At 45.0% G+C, this 24,653-nt stretch overlaps 2 protein-coding genes across 3 annotated transcripts in view; one reads left to right on the top strand and one right to left on the bottom strand.

Annotated features, from left to right (window-relative positions):
- rarga (retinoic acid receptor gamma a) overlaps window positions 1-8,688 on the top strand; it is a 36,748-nt gene extending 28,060 nt beyond the window's left edge. For both annotated transcript variants that reach the window (XM_084015044.1, XM_084015045.1), the window contains 7 exons: window positions 2,742-2,890; window positions 3,282-3,423; window positions 4,456-4,619; window positions 4,959-5,135; window positions 5,433-5,637; window positions 5,845-6,003; window positions 6,103-8,688. In XM_084015044.1, the coding sequence (XP_083871170.1) occupies window positions 2,742-2,890; window positions 3,282-3,423; window positions 4,456-4,619; window positions 4,959-5,135; window positions 5,433-5,637; window positions 5,845-6,003; window positions 6,103-6,464 (1,358 nt within the window). In that variant the 3' untranslated portion in view covers window positions 6,465-8,688. The remainder of the gene's footprint in view (window positions 1-2,741; window positions 2,891-3,281; window positions 3,424-4,455; window positions 4,620-4,958; window positions 5,136-5,432; window positions 5,638-5,844; window positions 6,004-6,102) is intronic.
- Window positions 8,689-11,626: 2,938 nt separating this feature from the next.
- calcoco1a (calcium binding and coiled-coil domain 1a) lies at window positions 11,627-23,407 on the bottom strand. The gene is made up of 15 exons (XM_084015109.1): window positions 23,250-23,407; window positions 22,020-22,184; window positions 21,828-21,930; window positions 19,375-19,577; window positions 18,963-19,175; window positions 18,537-18,685; window positions 18,355-18,424; window positions 18,114-18,269; window positions 17,664-17,918; window positions 17,367-17,492; window positions 16,542-16,637; window positions 15,669-15,756; window positions 15,300-15,547; window positions 14,952-15,043; window positions 11,627-13,682 (listed from the first exon to the last, which is right to left on the bottom strand). Exons 2-15 carry the CDS (start codon window positions 22,149-22,151, stop codon window positions 13,655-13,657), a joined length of 1,959 nt encoding a protein of 652 aa, XP_083871235.1. The 5' UTR covers window positions 22,152-22,184; window positions 23,250-23,407; the 3' UTR covers window positions 11,627-13,654.
- Between the last annotated feature and the right edge of the window lie 1,246 nt (window positions 23,408-24,653).

Raw genomic sequence — 24,653 nt, 5'->3', positions numbered from 1 at the left:
TCTCACGCTGAAGCACTTTAGTGTAATGCAGGGGCGGGTGGCTTGGAGGGAGGGAGGGAGGGAGGGAGGAGGGGGGGGTTGCGTGTGTAGTTTGTAGCCATTGAATACTATCTGTGTGTGTGTGTATGACCAGCGGATTAGGCCTGGTCAGCGCAGCTGGGCCACTTGTGCAGCGAGAGCATTGAGAGAGGGGATTAGGGAGTAAACTGATACTTAGCAGGAAACGAACAGTGGCTAGTGGTAACTCAACTATCCCTCCTTCTCCTCTCTTATCCTCACTTCTCCTCCCCCAACAACAGCCAGCCACCCACCTATATCCCCGTCCCCTCATCTCATCCGTCCATCATCGGCTCGCAGGCCCCCGGCCGGCGGATTGTCATGCAAATGGTGCCCCGGGCCTTCGGAGTGCTGATAAGGAGGGCCTCTCATTTCACAGGGCTTTGTTTTCTAAACAGTGATGAGCTGAGTTGAGGAGACTAGGGTAAAGGGGCTGCCTGAATGGGCTCTCTCACTGCGGCGCCCTGGGGTAAGTGGTGCGGGGGATTTTCGGACGGAGCGGGCTGAATGAGGCGAAGTCCGGGAGGCGGGTACAGGAGTCATGTTCCCTGGCAGGAACCGGGTCTAACGTGTTGACGGAGCCTGATGTATTTCCTCTGTCAACGGCGTCCGAGTTTTCTCCAGGACGGCCTTTCTCTCTCGCTGGCTGGCTTTATTCCTCCATTTAGACGGTGTCAGTCAGTGTTCGTTACTTGACGCCACATATGGTTTGTCCTTTTCTAAGGGGTTGTCAGCACTCGGTCTGGAGCCTCATTTGCCGCTGTTATTATTGCATAAACACAGAGGTTCATGGCACGTTCAGAGGGTTTCTGCTCTCCCACTGACCCTGCTGCTTTGTTACATTCTGGCCAGGGAGATATGAGCTGTGGAACTGCTGCAGAAACATTCAGCGGGTGTAAACTTCAGGTTTGAGATTGATTTGCACATTTGGCTTTGGGATCGCTCTTTAAACTAATGGAAAACATCTTTGCCTCCAGCAAAGTGAGGCTTTTCAAAGCTGGAATTTGAATGTGGATTCGGAATAGTGACATATAAAAAAATGCATATGAAAAACAGATGTTTTCGCAGCAGGCAACACATGAAAAAAATAAAAGCTGTCTGAGATATTTCTGTTTCGGTCATTAATGAGGTAGTAGCCGGGCAGCTGTAGTAGAAGTGTAGTAATGGTCATCTTGGTCTTGAACAAGACTTGCCCTCAGGAGCAACTGTGTCCTCTCCTCCCCCTCCCCCCCCTTTGCCCCTTTCTCTGTTTTTTATAAAATTCCTCTTTTTATGTCCCCCTTTTTCTCTCCTCTTCTTTTTGAAGTCGTCCCTCTCTTGTAAAAAGCCAAGCTGGTGGTTTTCTGCTCCAGCCTTGGGTGTGAGAGAGGGGAGAAGGGGGGTTTGTAGGTTAAGTTTAGGCTAACCCTCTGTGCTTTCCATTGAAGGTGTTGGGGGGAGGTGGGGGCAGTTAAAGTTAGAATTTTAGAGCCTCCCTGTTTTTTATTTTATGATTGGCTTTTTTTTTACGGGCTGGGAGCTACAGCTGGTGGTGTGAATAGCTGCCCAAGGTGACCGAGTCCCAATAAAGTGTAGGCCAGCCGGGCTGGGGCCTCCAGTCCAGCCATGGGACTGCCTTTATAGGCCGCCTTACGAGCCTGGGCCTCTATTAAAACCTGGCAGGGCTGCACTGAGGAATTTAGGGCCAGGAAACAAGAGAAAAATAGGGTTTGTGTGTCGGGGGGTGGTGGGACGCCGAGTCGGGGGGGTTGAAGTTTGAGGGTAACTAAGGGTGAAAGTTGAAAGAGGTGCTGTTGGGTAAGTGGATGTTCAAGTGTGCGGCATATGAATTCCTTACTCCCCCCCCCTCCAGCAACATGTGTGTCTGTGAGTTTGTGCAGGCGAGCATGTGTGGCGAGGGTCTGGTCCCGCGTGTGTGCAGCAGCTTATGTTTCTCAGGGGGAAGTATGGAATCCATACGCTGGGTTGCTCTATGGCGTCGTTTTAACGTACCATCACGAGCATGTGACTCGAGGTTGTGTTGACATCACAGTTTTGTTTTCCGGTTTTGATGCGTGTGTGTCTGACATTTGTCTACTCTGTGCGTGCAAGATGTCATCACGAGCTGTCGTCAGTCTGTGGAATGAGGAAGAGCCAGCTTTGACTCTTGGCTGCAGCAGCTCACGCTGTTACCTCGCCTTATCAGACGAGCTGTCCATCAAAGGCACTCACGGCCAGAAAACAGTTTTGTCTCCGCTGTCAGACAGTCATCGTTCTTTTGTTTCTCTGTGCTCACACAAAACAATAATCTCTCCCCAAACACGCACCCGAGCGCTGCTCCTTAGGGAGGTAATCGGTGCTTGGACTGCTGCCTGTATTTCATACTTTTCCTTTTTCTTTCTCTCTCCTATCGTTATTCTGTCCCACAGGGAGACACTCTATAAAGGAATATGATCATGTAGCTCAATCCACCTCTAGGCCGACTGAACGTCACCGTTACTCGGCATCTCCTCGCAAATCATACGGAAGCAGAAATGCCGTCGGCTGTCATATCATGTTTGAATGCAGTCGAACACGCTGGGTTATCCGCATCTGCTACGTATATTGACAAGCGCAAATTTGACATTTCTGACCGCCGCGGGACGATGTGACAAATCGCGTGCTCATGTCTGTCTTTTTTTCTTTTCTTCTCTCCCTCCCCATAGCGGTGGAGACCCAGAGCACCAGCTCAGAGGAGATGGTGCCCAGTTCTCCGTCTCCACCTCCCCCACCTCGTGTCTACAAGCCCTGCTTTGTGTGCCAGGACAAGTCCTCGGGGTACCACTACGGGGTCAGCTCCTGTGAGGGCTGCAAGGTGAGAAGAAGCTGCCAGAGACTTTTTGAGCTCTGCTTTGTCTGGGGTTTATCACACACATTCAGAAACATGCAAGGTTGCAATACATTTGAGTTTCCTGCCTTTTCATGGAGATAAGAGGGGGAAGTCTGGAGCTACTTCTTTAATGTGGGTTAGATCGTAGTGTGCAAAATGGAATTACTATGAAGAAAGAAAAGGGAAGCAACAAGGCCCAAATCAGAATATTGTTGTTGCTTTTCTCTGGATTCAAGAGAGGAAAGAAGAGTGATTATGAAAGAGAAACATTCAAATGTCACATCCTAAATGTGATGACTCGACTATAACACACAATCTCTCTCCCTCTGTCTCTCCCTTAAACTCTCCTTTTGTCCCTTGCTTCCTGGTGATCCAGGGTTTCTTCCGTCGCAGTATCCAGAAGAACATGGTGTACACCTGCCACCGAGACAAGAACTGTCAGATTAACAAGGTCACACGCAACCGCTGCCAGTACTGCAGGCTGCAGAAGTGCTTTGAGGTCGGCATGTCCAAGGAAGGTGAGTCCCGAGAGATGGAGACAAACCTCCAAAACATAGATATTCACTCGCATTTAAATGTCCACAGACACACAAACAGAGGCTGCAGACTCTGCCTTCAAATGTTTCAGACATTTATCCAGACGCAGTATGATGAACCCGAGTACCTCGGAGACATTGGCAAGCAGCTGATATTTAAACTCTGCTTGGCTCGGATCGGATTGTTTTTAGCCACCAAAGGAAAAGATGTGACCCGATTCACACAGAGTGAACTTATTGATCTATTAATGTTCCGCCAGAAAACTCTGGGAAACTATGCAGCAGAGAGGCCGAGGCAGATGATGAGCCTACCAGGGGTGGTGATCAGGGCGAGGCCGGGCTGTACCAATCATATGACTAATCCCTTTACAAAATGATTTCTGACTTCCTGTTTCACCACAAAACCTCGCCCTTCTGGCCAGCAAAGACACTGCTCTCATTCATAAAGACAACAGAGCAGAAAACAAGATTTTCTGTTTTTGACAAAGCTAACGGCATCAGGATTCCTGCGGTGTCGCCCGAATCAAGCACACACTATTGTGACCCCCCCACCCCCCAAGTCTGACCTTGTGTGTGTAAGTGGCAAGTTTCTTGCCCTTCGCAGAGCCCGTGGGACATGTATGTGGGTGTAATGTTTGTGTGGGATGTGTGTTAAGACCGGGATCACATTGTGCCTCTGCTATTACTGGATATCCTGAGAGGAAGGAAAGTATGGGAGGAGGAGGGAGAGGAGGCAGAGAGCGGAGGGCTGGTTTATGTGCACCGGTCAAGTGGATAGAGAGATGGTCAAGGAAGAGAGCGGGTGATAAGAAAGAGATAGCCAGTGTCCGTCCCGTGCAAAAGGAAATATGTTAATACTGTTAAGAGCAAACCTTCCCCCCGCTGACGGGCGAGCCCAACGTCCTTGACGGTGGTGAAAGACATGAGTGCTGTGGATGTTGTTACATGTGATCGCAGATAAAGAAGAGGGACATTCTGTAGCTGATCTGTGTTGCGTCTTGTTTTTCCTTAAAGCGGTGCGCAATGACAGAAACAAGAAGAAGAAGGATGTGAAGGAGGAGCTGGTGCTTCCAGAGAGCTATGAGCTAAGCGGGGAGCTGGAGGAGTTGGTCAATAAAGTCAGCAAAGCCCACAAAGAGACCTTCCCGTCACTTGGCCAATTGGGCAAATACACCACCGTAAGTCGCACACATGCCCCGTTCACTCATACCGTGTGTGGCAACATTCTTCAAGCTCTTGCCGTCACTGAGGGCTCCCAGATTGCACGCAACAAAGTAAATCCACCGTAGCTTTCCCAACATAGTGGTGGTTTAACAATTCAGTTCCTCATTAAGCCATCTGTGTGGCCTCCCAATGATTGATGCAACATGTAAATGGATTTTTGCTTCTTTTTTTTTTTTTGGTGATTGATGTAAAATGTAAATGTGTTGTGAGCCTTCGGACACGCTCGCCCCTTTTAATGCAAACAGGGTTTGCACACCGCCTCCGTAACAATATACTCCTCTGTGTCCGCTCAGAACTCCAGCTCAGACCACCGGGTCCAGCTGGATCTAGGTTTATGGGACAAGTTCAGTGAGCTCTCCACCAAATGCATCATCAAGATTGTAGAATTCGCCAAGCGGCTGCCGGGTTTCACCACCCTCACCATCGCCGACCAGATCACCCTGCTCAAGTCTGCCTGCCTGGACATACTGGTGAGGAACTGCCTGTGTTTGTTTTGCCTTTTGTCCTTTGCTTTGCTTTCAAATGCATGCACTTGACAGATGAGGGAATACTTGCATCTGGTGGTGAAAAGTGGTAGTGCAGGGAGGTTTGCTCCAATACTGCTGAGCCTACTCCCTCTTTGGTGTGAGAATAGTTATACACACACGACACATTGAGCAGATGTCACTGAGTTTAGCTTCTACAGATATTTTTTTAACCTTGTGAAATCACATCACAGCATATTTTGCTCAGTGCTTATGAAGTTTTCCACCTTTCCTCTCCCCCAGATGCTGAGGATCTGTACACGCTACACCCCAGAACAGGACACTATGACCTTCTCAGATGGCCTGACCCTGAACCGGACCCAAATGCACAACGCCGGCTTCGGACCACTCACAGACCTGGTGTTTGCCTTTGCTGGCCAGCTTCTTCCCCTGGAGATGGACGACACAGAGACCGGCCTCCTCAGCGCCATCTGCCTCATCTGTGGAGGTACTGCAGCACACGTAGCATTCATGTCACTGCTTTGAAAGTGTTTGTATTGCACAGTAGGAGTAAGGAGCCACATTTTTATGAATATTTTATATGTCAATTATTTCAAACTATAATAGAACTGTTTTTGTAAAACAAAAAATGATGATAATGTACAATTCTGATAAATAATAAAGAATCTAATGTGTTTTCTGCACTCTTCCTCAGACCGTATGGATCTAGAGGAGCCCCAGAAAGTGGACAAGCTGCAAGAGCCTCTACTGGAGGCTCTGAAGATCTACGCCCGCCGCCGTCGCCCCAACAAACCTCACATGTTCCCCCGCATGCTGATGAAGATCACGGACCTCAGGGGCATCAGCACTAAGGGTAAGTGTCAAGAGAGCAACTTCTAAAAACTGAGTCGCAGTGTATTGAGGACATCAGGACTAATCATCTACCAACCATCGCCGTGCTCTTTGCTTCCAGGTGCAGAGAGAGCCATCACTCTGAAGATGGAGATCCCAGGGCCAATGCCTCCTTTGATCAGGGAGATGCTCGAGAACCCAGAGGCCTTTGACGACCAAACGGAGGACAACGAGAGCCCGCCGCCTCCTCCGCCGCCGCCACCTCCACCACCAGCCCAGGTCAAGCAGGAGGCTGAGGACGAGGACGACAGCTGGGCCACGGAGAACGGCAGCGAGCCATCGCCAGAGGAGGAGGACGAAGACGACGACGACGACGTGGGCGATGAAGATCGAGACAGGGGCTCGGACAGTGATGGGGAGCCCTGGGGCGTTCTGGACGCCATAGATGGCTCGAGGAAAGGCCTCGTTGGGAGGGCGCAGTGAACAGAGCAGTTCATACACACACACACACACACACACACACACACACACACACACACACACACACATACAACACAACCTCACTCCCTCTCTCACCTCAACAAAATGCTGGCCTTCCCTTCCCCTTTTCTCTCTCCGTACTGCACATCGCTGTGTCCTCCACAGCAGAGCCTTATGTGTACAGACACTTCTAACTCAGGCCACATGGTCCATGACAAGTGAACTACAGAAAAACAAAGGAGAGACGACAGCAAACCATATGAACTCCTGGCGTAGCCAAGAGGGAAGTTACCATGAAAAACGGAACAGAACCTCTTTGAGAAGGTCTAAATGTCTGGGGGGTGTTTTTCCCCACTATTGATGTTTATTTCTAAATAGTGGAACCAGACACCAGAACTGAGCAGCTGATGCTGATGGATTACAACAAGCACATTTCTCAAAAGACAACAAGAGTACAGGGCAAAACCAAATTGAGTATGCTAATCTTTTTGTTTTTGTGGTTATTGCTTTTTTGAATATTGTTTTCCGTTTTTGTTTTTTATTTTTCAATTTATGAATAAGTCCATACATATCTATATACCATTATATTTTTTGTCTTTATTTGTTATTCTGGTTTTATATATGAATCCTTTTTAGATAAGTTTTTTGTCTTTGAAGAGCTTTCCTGATAAGATATTCTGAGGGAAAGAAGGGTAATCACAACTGGCTGGGTCTTCCTCATCAGCTACATATGCTTAGCTGGGGCTTTTTTTGGAGGGGGGGGGGGGGCACTTTGGCTCACTGTGGATGTCAATGATAATCAACCCAGAGGACTATTGTTATGTTGCAGCGACTTAATCAGTTTCTGTTATCAGGGAATTGGCATTATTCTCTCTCTCTGCTGCCAACGCGGAAAAGTAAGCATCTATGTGCCAAAGTTAGGAAAAGTCATCTTGGGAGCATGAGTTTGACTTCTGGCAGGGACTCCAGCCGCCATCCAACAACCCTCACACACACACACACACACACACACACACAAACACTCTCGGGCTGACTCACACACTAACATCACCGATACACTCCGTTCGCTCCACCCTCGACTGTGGCAGATGTGCCGACCTGGCATCGAGTGCCCGGACAGAGATTTACACTCGACCGTATATGTAGCACTTTTGTGACCCTCCTTTCAACCGAGGCACATCTCGTCCCCCGGGAGTAGAGTCGCTGTCTGTGAGCTTACATTTCCGTTAACTAATGACAACATCGACACATGGAATACAATCAACCTTAGAGCACTCTCCCGATGATGTCAGCCGACGAATGCACACTTTCAGCACGTACAAACAAAAACACCCCCACACATAGCAGCAGCAGCAGCAGCATCAAAACAACGAGCAAAGACATATGCAAGTCGAAAGCAGGAATCTTTATGGAAGACATTTTGGATTCAGACTCAGGGCTTTTCAATAAGGACCAAACCCTAGCTGCCTTCAGGCACGCTGGAAACAGGCAATATTTATGTGTGTATTCTTGACTCCGTTTTTGATCAGCTCAACTCCTCCGAGTGTACATAGAAGGTGACAAGTCTGAGAAACAGCGTGGGTGCCAGCCTGACTCTCCCACGGGGGCACAAATCATCGTCATCGTCACTGTCCCGCCTCGTGCCGGCGCTGGCACCCATGCAGCAAACTGCCTTCTCATCCCAAAAGCCATTATATCATCTTGTCTCCTTGTGTACATCCTCACTTCTCTTTAAAGGAGCTGTGGAGGCTTATGTGTTCTCATGTATCATTTCTTTATTGCCAAATGTCTCAGTAGGCGATCAGCTGGGGGGGTGGGGGGGCGGGGTGTACTGATATACAGTACAGAGGTGGGTTTTTGTCTCTCTTTTAAGCAATATGAACATTCTTTCTGTAGCGTCCCATCTTCCAAATATGGGCAGGTCTTCTCAGTGTGAGTGTGTGTGAGTGTGTGTGTGTGCGCGTGCGGGCATGTGTGTGTGTGACTGCTTTAACGTGTTTTGAGTCATTGGGTGAATGACCTCATCCCCCCCCCCCCCTCTCTATCTGCTGGGCTGTCGCGATGTCAATGATGGTAATGCAGGCAGAACATTGAGATTATGTTGTTTCATGTTTTTGTTTTTTCAACATGGCCAAGGTGTTGTCCACCCTCTGTTTATGTCAACTCTTGACATACAAAGAAAAGCCATATAAACAGTAAGAGGCACAATAAACTACTTTTGTGAGATTACTGGACTTTTATTTATTTATTTAGTTAATTTTGCTGCAAAACTCATTCAAGGAAGACAGGATAGTCCACTAACGCTGCAAAGTAGTAGCTGAGTGAATATAACCATGCATTGCCACATGTACCACTAGAGGGAGCTCTTGCATCATGACTGCAGGGTGAGTGCTTCATGCAGCAGTGTTCCCCCTGCATGGAGGATGGAGCAGGGTCTGCTAGGTCATGGAGAGCTGTGGGTGCAGAGAATAATAAATCAAAGCCTCCTGCTGAACAAGGACATCAGATAAAGGTCTTTTCCTAAGATTTGTACTCTGTGCAATTGGAGGTAACGTAAAGTCCTCTAGTTTTATATGGAAGATAGAGTGGTTTAGAAGTTAGAAAGCAAATCTTTTTTATTTATTGAATTTCTGGAAAGGTGGACAATTGAACAGAACAAATAGTGAACCTTAGAGAGAAACGTTCACCACAGCAAATTTGATTAAAAAGATGTATCAGAATGAATGTTAGATATTGGTTCAGTCATTTATATCAAGCAAAAAAGATGCAAAACATCTCTGATTCTAGTTCCTCAAACAAGACATGCTGCTTTGAATATCAGAGATAGATTTGGTTTTGGATGTTTGAAGACATCACCATCTGCTCTGCAAAGTTGCGATCGGCACTTTTCTCTACATTTTTTTTAATGTTTCATCGACTAAAAGAAATATTGAATTGCAAATTAATTGAAAATGATACTAATCAGTAGTTGCTGCTCACATACATCAGTCATGTCCATTATAGAGTGCTGCCAGGATGATACTTCCATATTCAAACATTTGATTGGACTCCTGCGGTTTGATCTTGTGGAAGAGACCCAAAACTGGATTTGGTCTGGTAATGAACTGTGAAATGTGAAAGGACATCAAGGCCTTAAACTCAAAGTCAATACATTTGAATAATACATAATGAATAAAGCAAGGAACCCCTCGAAACATTTTTTAGATTCCTTATAAATGTCACCAAAAATCACAAGTTAATCATTTGTCACAAATGTATTGAGTACATCCCTGTCACTGAAGACCGGATCTCTTTAAGCCCTGATAAAGAACAGGAACCCTCTTTGTAAAGGGCTACTGATCGTCAACATCTCTCTTTTTTCCACGGACCAGTGTGGGATACTAATGCCTCACCTTGATTTTATTAATACAGAGAGAGGGAATCAAAGGAGGGTAATAAACAGAGATGAGATTCTATCAATTATATGATTGCTTTAATTAACTATCATTAAAGACAGATCAATAACGCCAGACTGGAATTAAAATAAGGTCCATACATTATACACTATTTTACAAGGAACAATCAAATGGCCCCATATACTGAGCCCCTGGATGGTGTTGCCATGGGAACCCATGGGAGGGTTTGGGTGTGCTAGGGGGGAATTAAAGGAGCCGGGCAAGCTTTCTATATGCTCATCCTTCCACATCAGTGACGCTGGATTAACTAATTACTCGAGTTAGGAAGGCTTATTCACTGGGAATGGGAAAAAAAGGATGGAAATGTGTAAAGAAAGGCCCCTGGGGGGAAAAGGTATAACTGTACAATGAATTAATAAAGGGTAAAAATCTCCCTTGTAATATTCTTACAGCCTCAGGACATCAATTATTCATAAAAAATAGTAAAGAATCCATAAAAGTAGGTCATGAGTGCGGCATACCAAAGAAATTAATTCGAATATTTAAACAGCGAGAGAGAGAGGGAGAGAGGGAGAGAGAGCACATCGCTGAGTTTGCTCTGAACGTGAGAAAACTACAGGGATAATGGAGCAGGAGAGCCATGCTCCTCAGAGAGTGATAGGGAGGATAAAGCTCACTGAACCCGAGTGCTCCAAGCAGCAGTTAGGGAGGAAGAAGGGCCCGGGCTCAGGGTGCCATAAAGGCAGAGAGTGGAGGTGCATGTGACCTGGGTTTGGTGTGATAAAAATAAACCGTAGGGTCTTTCTGTGGACCTGAAGCTATATACAAGACGGAGAAGGCGTATATGTCATGTGCAGGATGCATGGCGTTGGAAAGCGCGGGTCACGATGTGGTCACAATCGTTTACAGCGTGTCTCCCGCTCGGGTCAGAACAGACAACAAAAGGGACACGTTGGTAATTTGTTACATATGCAGTGAATCCACGGAGGCTTGGGGATCCATCAAGGGAAGAGAGGAGAGGTGAGGGGAAGGTGAGGAGCGTTTTCAAGTGCCACAGCCATAAATTTAAACGCCTTGCACTGTGTGAGAAGCGACGGGGGCGGGCATCTTAAAGGAAGGGTAATGGAGAAAGTGATGAAGAAGTGGGTAAAGGTATCTGTGACAAGAGTGTGAATGGAGGGTGTGCCAGCAGGGAGGAAGAGGGGATAAACAAGGCCAGGTAGAGGAAGGGGTGATTTGGGGAAAGGGGAGCGAGGGCTGGGGAAGGCGAGTGTCGGGGGTCATAAAAACTAGGAGATGTGTTCTGGCCTCTGGGTCTTCATATCTTTTACATTTCTAATTAAAAGAGATAAAGAGTGAGGGAGTCATCAATCCCACAGTGATTTCCCAGTTAAGGTTTTAGAGGGGGCTGTAAACTAGGCAGCCCGGCATCATTGATTTTATAATTAGCTATCGTCACCCCGGACTTAAGATGGAGGGAGTAGAGGGAGCTTCCAGCTTAAAAAGGAGGCGAGAGACCACCGGAGGCATGAGGAGGAAGAGGAGGAGGTGGAGGTCAGGGCCTGAGGGGAGAGCACGGGGGGAGCAAAAGGTGAGCGGAGAGGAAATCCAGGGTGTGAAGTGCATCTGAAACAGGCAATGAGCCAAAAGGGAATATCGGTTATACGGCTGTGTGAAAAGAAATGGCATAGTTAATTACCAGTGAAATGTCATGTGAGGATCAAAATATTGCTATGATCTTTGGCCAGAAAAAGACACATAGGATTCCAATAATGGATACATAAACCATTTTATTACACAGAACCCCACCCCGAAACCCCGTTACATGACGGATAAGAAAATGACACGGCGGTTGTACACGTGGGATAAACCTTCACACACAAAACTTCAAAACAAACTGTAACCACTGGAGCTTTATTGCGACCGGAGACGAGGAGCACTCGTACCGGAGCTCTCAGTGGAACAACAAAAACAATAAACTCCCTAAGACATAAAGTCGGGTGACAACCACAAACAAGGACTGTGGAGAATACGCGTAGTGGAGGGTGCTGTGCTAAGAAAGAACACGAGGCTCCTCAAAACATCCCCACATCTATACAAGGAGAATCAACACGTACTGCAACGCCAGAATACCCAGAGACACAACGTAAAAGGGAGGTCGGGCAGACGTTTTTACTCCTTTCATGGCTACTTTCATAATCCTGGTCCTCCTGTTTAAACATTCAAATCATTCCCTTTCATTAGCACCTATATCTTGCAGCAATATAAGCTCATATATCAAAAATCTTTATAGAGTCAACGTGAATATCTGAAAGCAGAAGGTAAAAGCAAAAAAAAAGATAAAGGAGATAAAAACACAAGTAAACACAACACACCGTGGTAATGATTAAGATAATGACAAAAGTGACAAATTAAGTATCCATATATCAACTTTTCATCTAAAAACTCTTCTATCGTAAAAATAGGGTGCAAATACAGCAGATAGAATAAAGCATCAAAGTGTCTCGCAAAAATGTTCCTTGCCAAGCCCAGAAAACTGAAAAACAAACACCTATTTCAAACTCAACATGAATATAGTTTCATAACTCAAGTTAATTATAAATAGAAAATCATGAAAAATGCATACAGTATCAATTAAAGGGTAGGCAGCCATTTTTATTAGGCAGTATATTGCCATGGGGCTGGGGGGGAAAATCCCATCACCATGTCGTGATGCCAGGCTTTATAAAGATGATTTTCTTTTACCGGTTTTTTAAAATTACTTTTCAGCACAAATTCAGAACTGTGTGTGTGAGATTTCTGTACAATACAAACTGTAACCGACACCAAATATCCAAACGGCCAGCCAGTAAATAAGCGTTTCATCTAAATAATTATGAAATACAGGAACCCTTAAAAAGTAAAAACTGCAGCTGATTTATAGTGTAAAGCCTATGAGCATTTGTTTTATAATAACGCTGATATGAAAGTGCTGAAGTAGAAAGTTGCATCTGGCATCTATTTAATAGACTTTAAACACAATCTGCTCAATAAGCTTTCTATTTCAAATGCTTGTCCATCTTAGAGCGCCGCCGCGTTGCTAAATCTCCGTAACTGCAGCCGCACGACAACCATCAACTTCTAATGCGTACGAGAAAGTGCATATCAAATCTTACATCTGAGTAAATGGAGGAGAAACATGATGTCATAGGCCCCACACTACCGCAATATAATCCTAGCGTGATGCTGTATCATTATTACTTTATGCCGCCGTGAATAGTGTTCAAAGCTGCTGTGGAGAATTTAATGCTGGAAGAGAGTTTTGCCATGATTTCTAGTGGAGCCGGGGCCTGCACAAAACATCATAATTATAGTGCCTGTCATGACTTCTAATCACCAAATGTCATAAAAAAACGACATAACATCTATCGTAAAGCTCTCCACATTGCAATGATTCAACAGAAACCATTGTGCTACAGCCTGCAAACTCCCAAACGGCAGAGCAAAAGCTCCAAAGCACGGCGTTTCAAACTGTGCAACAGTGTTATGTCAGCCATAAACACAGTGCTGACCTGCCACCACAAGCATTATGTCATTCCTAACAACAGAACAGCTAGGGCCATAATAACACAACAGTCTAAGAGGGGAAGAAAACCAAGGTTCACGGCAGATATGGTGCAAATTGCATATAACCATGTTGTCTGTGTAGTGAGTGAGCTGTATATGTGCTTGTTAGTGGAAGTAATGCGGAACCACATTAACTCCAGGAAAGGTCCCCCTTCTCTCTTTGATCGCCCGCCGTGGCTGGATGTCCACCGGTTACCATAGCGAGGTGTCGGCGAGATCACTGGAGGAGGAGACAAAATAGAGTGTGTGTGTGTGAAAAAGTGAAAGAAACACACATTCTGGTTGAAAGGGGAGGTTAGACTGGAGGGAGCGGGCGAGTGGGAGAGAGAGGGCTTTAATGGTGCTGAAAATTGGCCCGTGACTGCAGTACACCCCTCAGGTAAATCATTGCTACGGCTTGCTGTCAACTTATCTGTCCCCTTGTCCTCCCATCTTGCCCCTCCCACGCTGCAGCTCTGTCTCACACACTCTCCCCCCGCCTCACCCTGACTCAACTTCTTTTATGAGCACATATTCAAAACTTCCATCTTGCAGCCATACTCACGCTGTCACCATAAATAATTGCTTGCATGTGTCTGTGTGCATTAGCGAGCTTTGAATTCACAGTGTACTCAACGGAAACTGAAACTCCGGGTACTATGCTCGAGTACAACTACTTCGTTCTTCCTTTTTCACGATACTTTAAGCTTTTACTTCTCTACTTTTAAGACAGAAATATGACACTCTTCACTCCGCTGCATTTATCTGGCTGCTGGCTTCACTAATTACTTTGCAGAGTAAGGTTGTGCACACAAATCAAGCTGCGAGCTCATAAAATATGATGCATTGCTGGAGTTTAAAACCAGCCGGCATGACAGGAAGAAATGTGTTGGCTTGTTTGGCCTCAAAGAAATGTTCATTTTAATATGCAGCCGGTAACGCAAAGCTCCATTTTTGAACATTACATTTTGGGCCCGATGTGTTGTGATTGTCTTATCATCAATAGCCTCTACCGTAAAGGAAAGTAGCATGTCCATGTGTACACTCATAGTATTTTCACCTTTGAGAAGCTGTCACACTAGTAGTATAGGACACAGATGTATCAATAGCAACATTAAATACTTCAAAGAAACCCTCTGAAACACAACAGAGCTGTGGATTAGAGGTCTAAAGGAGCATGAAAGGCAAATACTCAAGTAAAGTACAAGTTCCTCAAAACAAATTCATATTTTTGCACTTGTGAAAGGAACTTCTCCTCAACGTTATGAACATTTCACTGCAAATACTGACAATATCAACCTTAATATAGGTCAAATTTTTAATTCTAAATTAAAATGTTATTTATTAAATCTATCTCTTGATACTTGAGTATTGTACTGCTGTGTGCATGTGTGTGTGTGTGTGTGTGTGTGTGTGTGTGTGTGTGTGTGTGTGTGTGTGTGTGTGTGTGCGTGTGTTTCTGTGTGTGTGTGTGTGTGTGTGTGTTTATTTATTTCGGGTGAGGTTGTACCTGAGAACAGTGTCTGTGTGCTCAGGCAGCAAAAGTGCTGTTTCCTCTCCAGAGCTGTGCCTTCCACATTGAAGTGTATCAGATTCCTCCTCCTAACACACAGACACAGACACACACACACACACACACACACACACACACACACATCACATCACACATCAGCTATTACAGTCTATCAACCTGCAGACGAGCGGCCTAATCGTTGAAGGAGATAATGTCTGTATCAAACGATCCACTGCCCGTGTTTAACTGGTGTGCATGGCTATCAGCATGAAGACATCACTCATTTTCACTATCGCCTGCAATTAGGCAACGGCGACGCTGAATGACTTGGAGTGCGTGTCTCACCGAATCAGAGCTGTGCGCCAGAGTGTCGGCGTCAGTCTGGTGTGGCAAAGACAGCGGGGCTGGCTGGTTGATGACCACTGCGCTCCTCTCCACCTCCCTGGGGGAGGGAGGAGGGGTGGCAGGGAGCAAGGAGTCTGGCTGGCCCTGCTCACACAGGCTGTAGTGTCCCAGAGGTCTCGGGGGACGGAGGGGCTGCAAAGCCTCGGGGTTCTCGTCCTCGGAGTCAGATAACGCACTGCCCGGCCTCCCTGCCAGACAAGAAAAAATGGAGTTACTTTCCCTCAGAGCACTGCTCCTGCCCCCCCCTCCCTCTCTTTTATTGTTCACATCTGCAGGGTATACAGTAGATTCATTCGGGGCTCCATTCACCTGTGGAGGCACTCAGGGCAGCGCTCCACTTGACACCGGCCACTTTCCCCATCCTCAGCTCCAACTGACAGATGTACTCCATCAGCTCCTGTAGTGGAACATGCAGCCGTCATATCACACACACCAGGGCAGGACTTCAGCAGCCATCCGCCTCATAACGCCCATGATTTCTGACTTCTCCAAGCTCACGCCATATAAAATATATTTGCATTTACAAAATAAAAGTAAATACACAAACACAACACATTCTATTACATAAATATCATTATCACTGTTCCATAACCGTTTAAACGTTTGTTTGATTCATGACGTGTCACAGCTTGGCTGCTACACGGCGGATGTTAAAATTAAGCTGGACGCTGATTTTAAAAACATTTACCATTTACTCTGCCAGTAGCAGGCGAATGTGATGGGGGCCGGCCAACAAAAACACTTTAACAGCGGCAGCACCGACTGCCCTGAAATCTACTGATTTATATTGCACTATAAACTATTTATATTGTACAATAACAACTAAAAAGACAACAACAGGCAGAAGATTCCTAACACCTGGGCCACTCACAATCCTTGTATTCTCGCGAATATGTTACATCAGCATTATTAGCATATGAATACATTATTAATACAGAGCTTTTAGAAAAACAAATATTATATTGAGGTGCATTCAAGCTGGAGAGTAGTACAAATTGTAACTAAACCTACTAAATGGAAAGGCTGATAATGACTGATGTACTGCAGATGTTACAAACCATTCATGAGCCTTGAGATTGGCTGATAATGAACACAGCACCTGTGACGCCATACATGCAGTTTTTATACCATCTCAAAACCATATAGGAACTTCTCTGTGACTAGCCTGAGTGGTTGACTAACCTGTTTCTCTGCAAGAAGCTGCTCCTTCTCTTTTTGGCCAACCCTCAGGCTGGCCTTCAGCTCCTGGAGCTCCCTGCGGGTTTCACTCAGCTGAACCTGCAGGCCAGATATCAGAGGAAGACGGGTCGCGTCAGAACAACATAACAGACACTGGGACTTCTGAATGACAACAGTGTCAAGTTTGCTTTTTTTTCAAGAGATTAGATGAGAGGATCAATAGAGTTGACCGCTATCCATCCTGGTGAAAAAAAAGTCATAAACAGCTGTATTTCTGAAGGAAACTAAAGAAGACCAAATTCTTGTTTTTTTTTTACAGAGGAGTGATAGAACGTATCGTGACTGGAAACATTACATGCTGGCATGGGATGTAAATGGCCCAGGATAGGAGGGCTCTACAGAGGCTGAGTAAAACTGCCCAGACCATCAGTGGTACCCATCTACTGACCGTCAGTGATACAAGTGACAGAGGGGCCTGCAAAGGATATTAAAAGACAATACAAACCCCATCCACAGCCTGTTCACCCTGCTGGCGTCTGACAAGCTTTTCTACTGCCGTACAATCACTTCACAGCAACTTCTTTGCTCTAGCTGTGAGACTCATTCATTAAAAACCATCCTCCACCATCCACATATAATTGGGATTTTTTTTCTTCTTATGTAGACATTGGATCTGACATGGGACTACAAACTGCACTCCTTGTACTCCTTTTTCTGAATGGTTCAATGTAGTTTTATTGACTACAACCAAACTGAAGTGAACTCACAAGATGAACCTATAATGAGAAACACTGAATGCAGTCAGTTCTTCTTCTTCGTCATTCTTACCCGGTTGCAATCCTTCTCTCTCCCAAGCTCAACCTCCAGCTTCACTCTCTCCATCCTCTCCTCCTGCAGTCTCTCCTCCATCCTCTGCATGTCTGTGTTGAGTTTCTCCAGACGCTCAAAGTCCTTCTGTCAGGGTGACACACACACCCAGTGTACAACATGTTCACCTCAGGTCACTGGATCATGTATAAAAACTTCACAGCTGCATATATTTGGACAGTAATGGGAAATGTGCAGCATAGTACAACTGTATACAATTTTCCACTTCAAGTTCTATGTTCTGCAGTGATATGGTACCTCAGCAGTACGCTGCAGATTCTGCCTCTCCTGGGACCAGCGGGCTCTTCCCTCTCTCATGGCCAGACTGGAATCTGCAAGCTGAAGGGTGAGTTGGGCAGCCTGCAGACGAGCCTGATGCAACTCGGCCTGCCCTTGATCCCTCTGGGCCACCATGGCACTAAGATCACTCTTCAAGCCCTCTGCAGTACGCTCGTTTGCATTCAAACGCTCCCGCAGGCTCCGCATCTCCTTCAGTGTGGCCTCGTTCTCCGTCTGGCCATGAAGTTACAAGAAAAAGTGTTGGCTGCATATCTGTAACTGTAGGTGATTTGCTACATAATGCCAGCTTGAAAATAAATCATATTGAATTTGGAAGGTCGTGTTTTGAATACATTCTAGCAAAGTTATAGAATCTCCTTAGATATAACTCTTATTTAAAACGAAGCATATTTTTGAGGAATGTCTGACCTCCTTCCGGTGGGCAACGGTGAGCTTCTGGGTGAGGATGGTGATGCTGTTTTGGAGCTGCAGGACGCTCGTGTCCCTCTGGGCCAGTGAATTCCTCAGACCCTGGAACTCCTTAGACAGACTTCGAAGTTCACCCTCTGTCTGTTCCAGCTTGGTCTAAACAAAGACATGACACAGTTGTGAAAAACTCAGTGAGAAACTCAAATTATGATATGTAATATAAGTTCTGAATTATAATAACCTGCAGGCTCATTCTCTCACTCTCCTCCTCTTTCTTGTGAGCTCCTGCCCTCTTTGCTCTCTCCTTCATCCTGTGCACACAGATCAGGCTACGATGATCAAAAGTACTGATGACAAGTATGAAACTCACATAAAACTAAAAGAAGAGAGACAGAGCGAAAAAAATAAAATAAAATGTCATACCTTTCCAACTCAGTCTCTCTTTCAACGGTTCTCTGTGTCAGAGTTTTAATATCCTCCTCCAGCTCTTTGATTCGCACTTTGCCCGCCTCGCTCGCATCCAATAAAGCACTTTTCTCCTGGGCTAGTGATTCTCCAAACGCCTGCTCCTCCTTTCAGACCAGAGGCATTTTACATTTTTATTAGGAATTTTAATTTATCATGACATCGGCTACCCATATCAAAAATATACTACATTGAACATTTGAATATAACAGCCTAGATATTTTATTGAATTACTGTAGAATTGTATATTAAAAAAGATATTGTTTGAGCAGCGACGTGCCTTCCATCAGAAAGGCCACAAATACAGAGAAAGGTATGATAATGACAGGCAAATTGGTCCTAATCAAATTATCTTGCCAGTCATTTGCCTAATGCATACACCACCTTCTGCTCCATCTCCAGCTCCTGGATCTTCCCTCGACTCTGCTTCAGCTCAGCCTGCAGCCTGGCGATATCACGTTCTAGCCCTTTGTATCGTCTGTCCCAGGTCTCACTTGCTCTCTTGTAGTCCTCCTTGTCTTTCTCCCTCTGCCTGTTTGCTGCCTCCTGTGCCTGAAGCAGCTCAGCGCGCTCTCGCAGACATTCCTGCAGTCGACTCTGACAAGAGGCAGGAGGAAGCAGGCGGCGGATAGGGTATCATAATTGGGCTCTAGTCGTTGTGTGCCAGCAGTAAACAACACCATTGATTCCCCAGCATACAGTGTTTTATCAGTACTCATTAATTTTGCAAAACATAAAACATTTTCTCCTTCACTACCTTATCAAACAAATCTATTCTCCTATTTGTTATGCTCACCTGCAGTAGTTCAGCCCTGGGCACCACCAGTAGCATGTCTGTGCTTCCGTCCTCCCCATGGGGTGCCTCCTCAAGGGTCACCAGATCCTCAAGTGGCTTCGGAGCACAGAAGGTGAATTTGGGGCTGCGGGAGAATACTTCCCCCTTAGCATCGATGTATACAAACTCATAGTCTTGGGAGCTGGACTTGGGTAGGTATGAGGCTAAAAAGTGGTGGGGAAAAAAAGTCAAAAATGTTTTTTTTTGTGAAGAATAAATGTATTTCACAATAACCCATCTTTTTTTTGTTTTAAATATGGCTTCCCATTATGCTATATGAAGTGTTGAACTAAGAACAAAGTGGAATCTAAGTCCACTTTAGATAATTAGATAGTTTAACTGCCTCTTATTTTGAAAGGACTAATTCCCTTTTGCAATTACTATAAATCGTTATGAAACAGCCTGACAGTATTTTTGTATTCATACAATGCCGTCATTGTAGGAGTTTATGCACGCATCTGACCTTTATATGGCTTACATATAGTAAAACATTACATTAAAAAAATATGGTATTTTGAAATGTGTGGTATTGCATCAACATTGATTTATTTGTTGCGATACAACTTCCCACCACTAGTGGCAGCACCTGCGTCGTTCAGCACAGGTGAACAAGAAATAAAATGGCGTCGTGCGCTATTCTCGTCTTCCTCGAATCAACAGCGGTCGCAAACACGTCATGTTATTAGCATATACGTGTGAATAAGCTAACATGTTATCGCTTTACAACGGAATGGTATGGCCGAATGTATCGTCGAGAAGCCTTGCTTACTTGGAGTGAGTTTCCGTTTTCATTATTATTCTGTATTTTATTAGCACAGAGTCGTGAAAAAGTCAACGGTCCTGTATCGGTGCTAGCTAACTGTTCGCAAGCGTTGCTCCTAGTATTGTGGTGCTTGTAAAGACATAGTCACATTGCATCGAATAAACTTGTTTTCTGTCTTACTGGCGTGCGCTTAGGTGCGATTATCGGGTTTCCTCAGAGTGTTGAGGAGTGACCGTCCCGGTCGTGTTTAGCATGGCGTCGCAGAAATTGAAGCAGGTGAAACAAACTCAAAAGAATACCTGACAACTTCCGGTGGCTAAACATAGCTCTTACTCGTATGGTTTACCTTGGTAGATAAATGGCAAGCTAGCTAACGATACATCCACTAATCGACTGGATTGTGTGCGCATTTGAGGTAGTTGGTTAAACCAGTGACTTGACTTTGAGGATTGGCGGCCTCTTCCAGAGGTGCCCTGCTGGTTGGCTAGCTAGCAGGCACAGCCGTTACAGTTAGCCAACTGGTAAACAACAAGGGTTAATTGTATGTACACACGTTAAATATAAAATATACTCGCCCTGCCCAGAGGTTTTAAGTTTACTAACATTAATAATGCTGCTAAATAAATAGTTTATTGACTAAGGTGTGTTGTGATATTATTATAGCATTGAAGCTGACTGTGTTTTGTTTAACATTTGACGTATCATTTGACGTATCTCCACATTCTTAATTTTTTTTTTATCTCTCAGCAAAACAGGCAGGAAGTGATGTTATGCCTGCTGCTTCCCACCACGTCCATCCTTTCCACTCTGACCGGAGAGCAGCCAGCCACAGTATGTGACTTCATCCAGCCCATAAAGTAAGCTAACCTAATATTATCCTTATCTCACACAGGCAAAGCTTCATGTTTAGAGTGATTTACTTGTTCTGTTTCACAATGCATACAGTAAAGGGGGCCATATGGAAACGGACGGGAGGAATAGAGCAGAGTTTATGAGGCGTAATGTAACTTATAGGACCAGCTTGTTTCACAGTGCAGGCAACTGTCTTTTTAAACCACTTCACTGAGGTTGATAAGAAACCACCAGCAGTCTCTTTAGACTTCCCTCCGTCTGGTCTTCTTCAAATGAAGACTGACATTGTCAGTATGACCAACTTGGTGGTGAATCACTCTACTAGAGGTCAGTGCCACACCTGCTGCACACGTGCCCCTCACACTGAATCAGGCTTATCAGTTGCCACTGATAGACAGGACAGAGCGAGCACTGTATTCTTGACTGGTAGTATTCACAGCAGGCTCTGACAAAGGCATTGTCTTTCCTCATCCTCATTACTCAAACTCCTGCATCCCAAAGAAATTCATTCAAACCATGACAGACTGTGCCTGTCTTAGAGAGCAAACCAAGGCGCTTATTTTTCTTCAGTACAGGATTTCTTCTTGTGGTAGTACTCTTAAGATATAAGAAATAACTAACATTTTCCTCCATTCCCTACACCAGTTGCTAGCCTTTTGTGTACAAGAGACCAATTCAATTTACTGAACCATCAATCTCCTGCTGAAGGCTTTATGTGCAGATCTAAGCACCGTACCAATATAGATTCTGGCTAATTATGGGGAAATAAAATACAATTAGAAAACAAGGGCATGAGTACCCTGGAAGTGCACACAGCAGTTGACATCTGTGCCCTCTTGGTAGTCAGCTGGGGCCAGTGCCCAAACAAATGTGTGGTAGTCTTTCACTGACGCCCATCCCACCTAAGGGAGAAAACATGCTGTTATTTTGCAGTTCAATACATATACTCTTTTATTCACTTGATTTTTGTGAGTCTTCTGGTTAACAATACCTTGAAGAGCCCTATCCAGTCATTGCTGGCCCATTTATGCTGTGAGCCAAGTGTGTAGTGGCAATCGACTCTGCTCTGAGGGAAGTAACTGCAGCCCACGTTTCTGAACTCCACCTGCCAAGCCGTTTCCATGGCAACACAAAAGCGAGGCTGGCTAATTTGCACCTGCAGGAAAAAAAACACAATGTATAAACTTGAGTTGGTATTTTTTATTATTTAGTTCAATTTCAGGGTTAAAAATTGACATGCACGGTGAGCTGCATGTTTATTGTGAAATAAGTAAGAGGGGACTACTGTAGAACAAACAAAACAGATTATTGATTCAGTGTAAATAGATATCCTGACTGAGCTGCACTTGAGGAGAGGAACCCAGAACTAAACCTCCATGACAGCGTGGCCTTTGAGCAACATGACATATTGCATGTTTGTCGAGGGCTATTTCAGTCATCGCCATCATTTGCTATTGTACACTGTCACGTGTAAGCATGTTGTACAAGGTGTATGGGGGCTTCAGCATGTGTCGGGGTCAAATTCCACCTTAAGTGTGTACACTTTTGAAGATGTCCTGCATGCAGTTAATATCACATGGTGAGTTGAACAGCTCACATTATTTATTCATTTAGCATTATGTGGACTGTTGACACCACCATAGGCCATATGTTAGATGTACCCTGTCATGGCAGCAGAAGTTCCACACACTAATATGACATGTGCAATGAAATGTATTTAGAGGGAACTCTAAAAGCCCTATGTGGGTTGACGGTGTATAATTGTGGATTAACCGTGACTTTCCCATACTTTTACAGTTGTCCCCGTGGCAGTCAGAATCCAATATGAATACAGAGGTGTAGAGCACTCTATTTCCGAAAAGCATCCTACAACATGTAGGCCTAAGGGAACATTTCTTGTGTAAATATTGCAGATGCCGTCAAATACCACGGTGACTAAAATACACAGTAGCTTTGGAAGGGTTCACATTACACAGCACGAGGCTTGAGGCCCAACACAAGCACATGTCGAGAAAACATTGTGCCGTGTACGTCGATGCGAGTTTAGCAAGACAACAGGTAAACAAAGCCGCCAAATGTGTGATCCTGTGGTCTTCTAGTTAATTATCACTGTCTAATTAGTCACTGTGCTGCCGTGCCAGACGAGACAATTACGGGCTTTGTTAACTGCGAAATATATCTGCGCACATTACATGTCGACCGTCTCGGGTATCTCGCTTACCTTTTATCGCCCTCCCTTCTCTGTAAACAGTCTAAACGTGCCGTCTCGCTATCAGATAGACGGGATACAATGCGTGAGAAGGCGAGACGGAAAGCATGAGCGACTCAGATGTGCTTTCCTCCTCGGGCTCAGTTGCTCCACGAACCCGAAACAATAACAAAAAAAAAAAGCAAAACACAAGCATGACAACTTCACTTCCGCCGCGGAATTATGGGAGTTGTTGTTCACCGCGTCGAGGAACTAACGGTGCAACGCCTCACTTTAAACTACAATCCCCATGCTCGAATCAGAATAGCGGACGTCGTGCTGGAAGTAATATGATGCGTCTCATCGTATCCGTTGTTTTTCTCATCGGATCTCAAAGCACGGCGAGCCACTGGTTGTCCGACAATATGCACGACGACCAATAGAAACCGCTGTCTCTTGTGCGCGATGAGGAAGATGACGATTGGCGGGCGATGCAGCGAAACAGACGTGCGACGAGTGGGAGAGAGCAATGTGACCGTTTTCAATTTCTGTTGCGATAGGAATTTCTTGCATAGTTGTTGTTGTGTTGCCAACGGTGTTATTACTCGTTATTTCCCAGGCAGCTGGGGAGAGACAACACTATGAAGGATATTTAACTTGATTGGCAGTACAATACTAGGCTCTTGGCGACCTGTACACGATTCATTTAATTTTATAGTTATTTGTTTGAGTTTCTCTAATCGCTGTCCAGGAGCCTGTTCCAGTTTAGTTTCCTTGTATAACTGGAACAGATCTTTTGACATGCATGTTAGGGATTTGATGGGGGTTTCACTTTTCTTCCCCCTCCAAACACAGTAATTGTACTTTTTGGGCCAAATGCTTTGAGAGCCACACGCACAGCATGCCTGCTAAACGTGAGCACACAATTTAAACAGCATGATGATGTTATGGCGCCAGACAGCAGATGGCAGTATACCATCTAGAAAACTCTGTAAACCATGCTGTAACACACAGTGCTGTTATTTAACCCCTGAGACTGTCCCATGGCCCTCTGAAGTCATCTTGGCGCACTTTTTTGGGGGTCTTTTTCCATAATGTAGGAGAATATACATGGGATAAAAGGGGATAGTATTTATTTGGGCTGCAAGATGAGATTCAAAATAGAAAAATGAAAAAGCTGAAGGCTGACCTCTCCTCAACCTTGCATTAATTAAGCTTGGTGCTAATGTTTGGAAATATTACAACAACACAGAGTAGTGTAATACCTGCCAGGTATCACTTTGCAGTTGAGTCTATTAGTCATTTGTTAAATTGTTTGTCTTGGACCAAAATGCCTAATTGTAAGTTATTAAATGAAACTCTTTTGTAAATATTCTCAAAGATAAAAAAAAATATGAACTTGATCTGAATAGATTTAAATAAAATTGCAATTACAAA

Source organism: Eutrigla gurnardus, assembly GCF_963514095.1.
Source record: "Eutrigla gurnardus genome assembly, chromosome: 8".
NCBI classification, from domain to species: Eukaryota; Metazoa; Chordata; class Actinopteri; order Perciformes; family Triglidae; genus Eutrigla; species Eutrigla gurnardus.
This window is presented reverse-complemented; position numbering and strand designations above follow the sequence as displayed.

What these genes read in the sequence shown, in the direction of transcription:
- calcoco1a (XM_084015109.1), bottom strand. Translation starts at nt 22,151, where the DNA reads ATGGAAACGGCTTGGCAGGTGGAGTTCAGAAACGTGGGCTGCAGTTAC. An exon ending in ATCTGCAGCGTACTGCTGAG is followed by an intron (nt 17,493 to 17,663) that starts GTACCATATCAC and finishes TCACCCTGACAG; the next exon opens with AAGGACTTTGAGCGTCTGGA. An exon ending in GAGAGAAGGATTGCAACCGG is followed by an intron (nt 16,638 to 17,366) that starts GTAAGAATGACG and finishes TCTGGCCTGCAG; the next exon opens with GTTCAGCTGAGTGAAACCCG.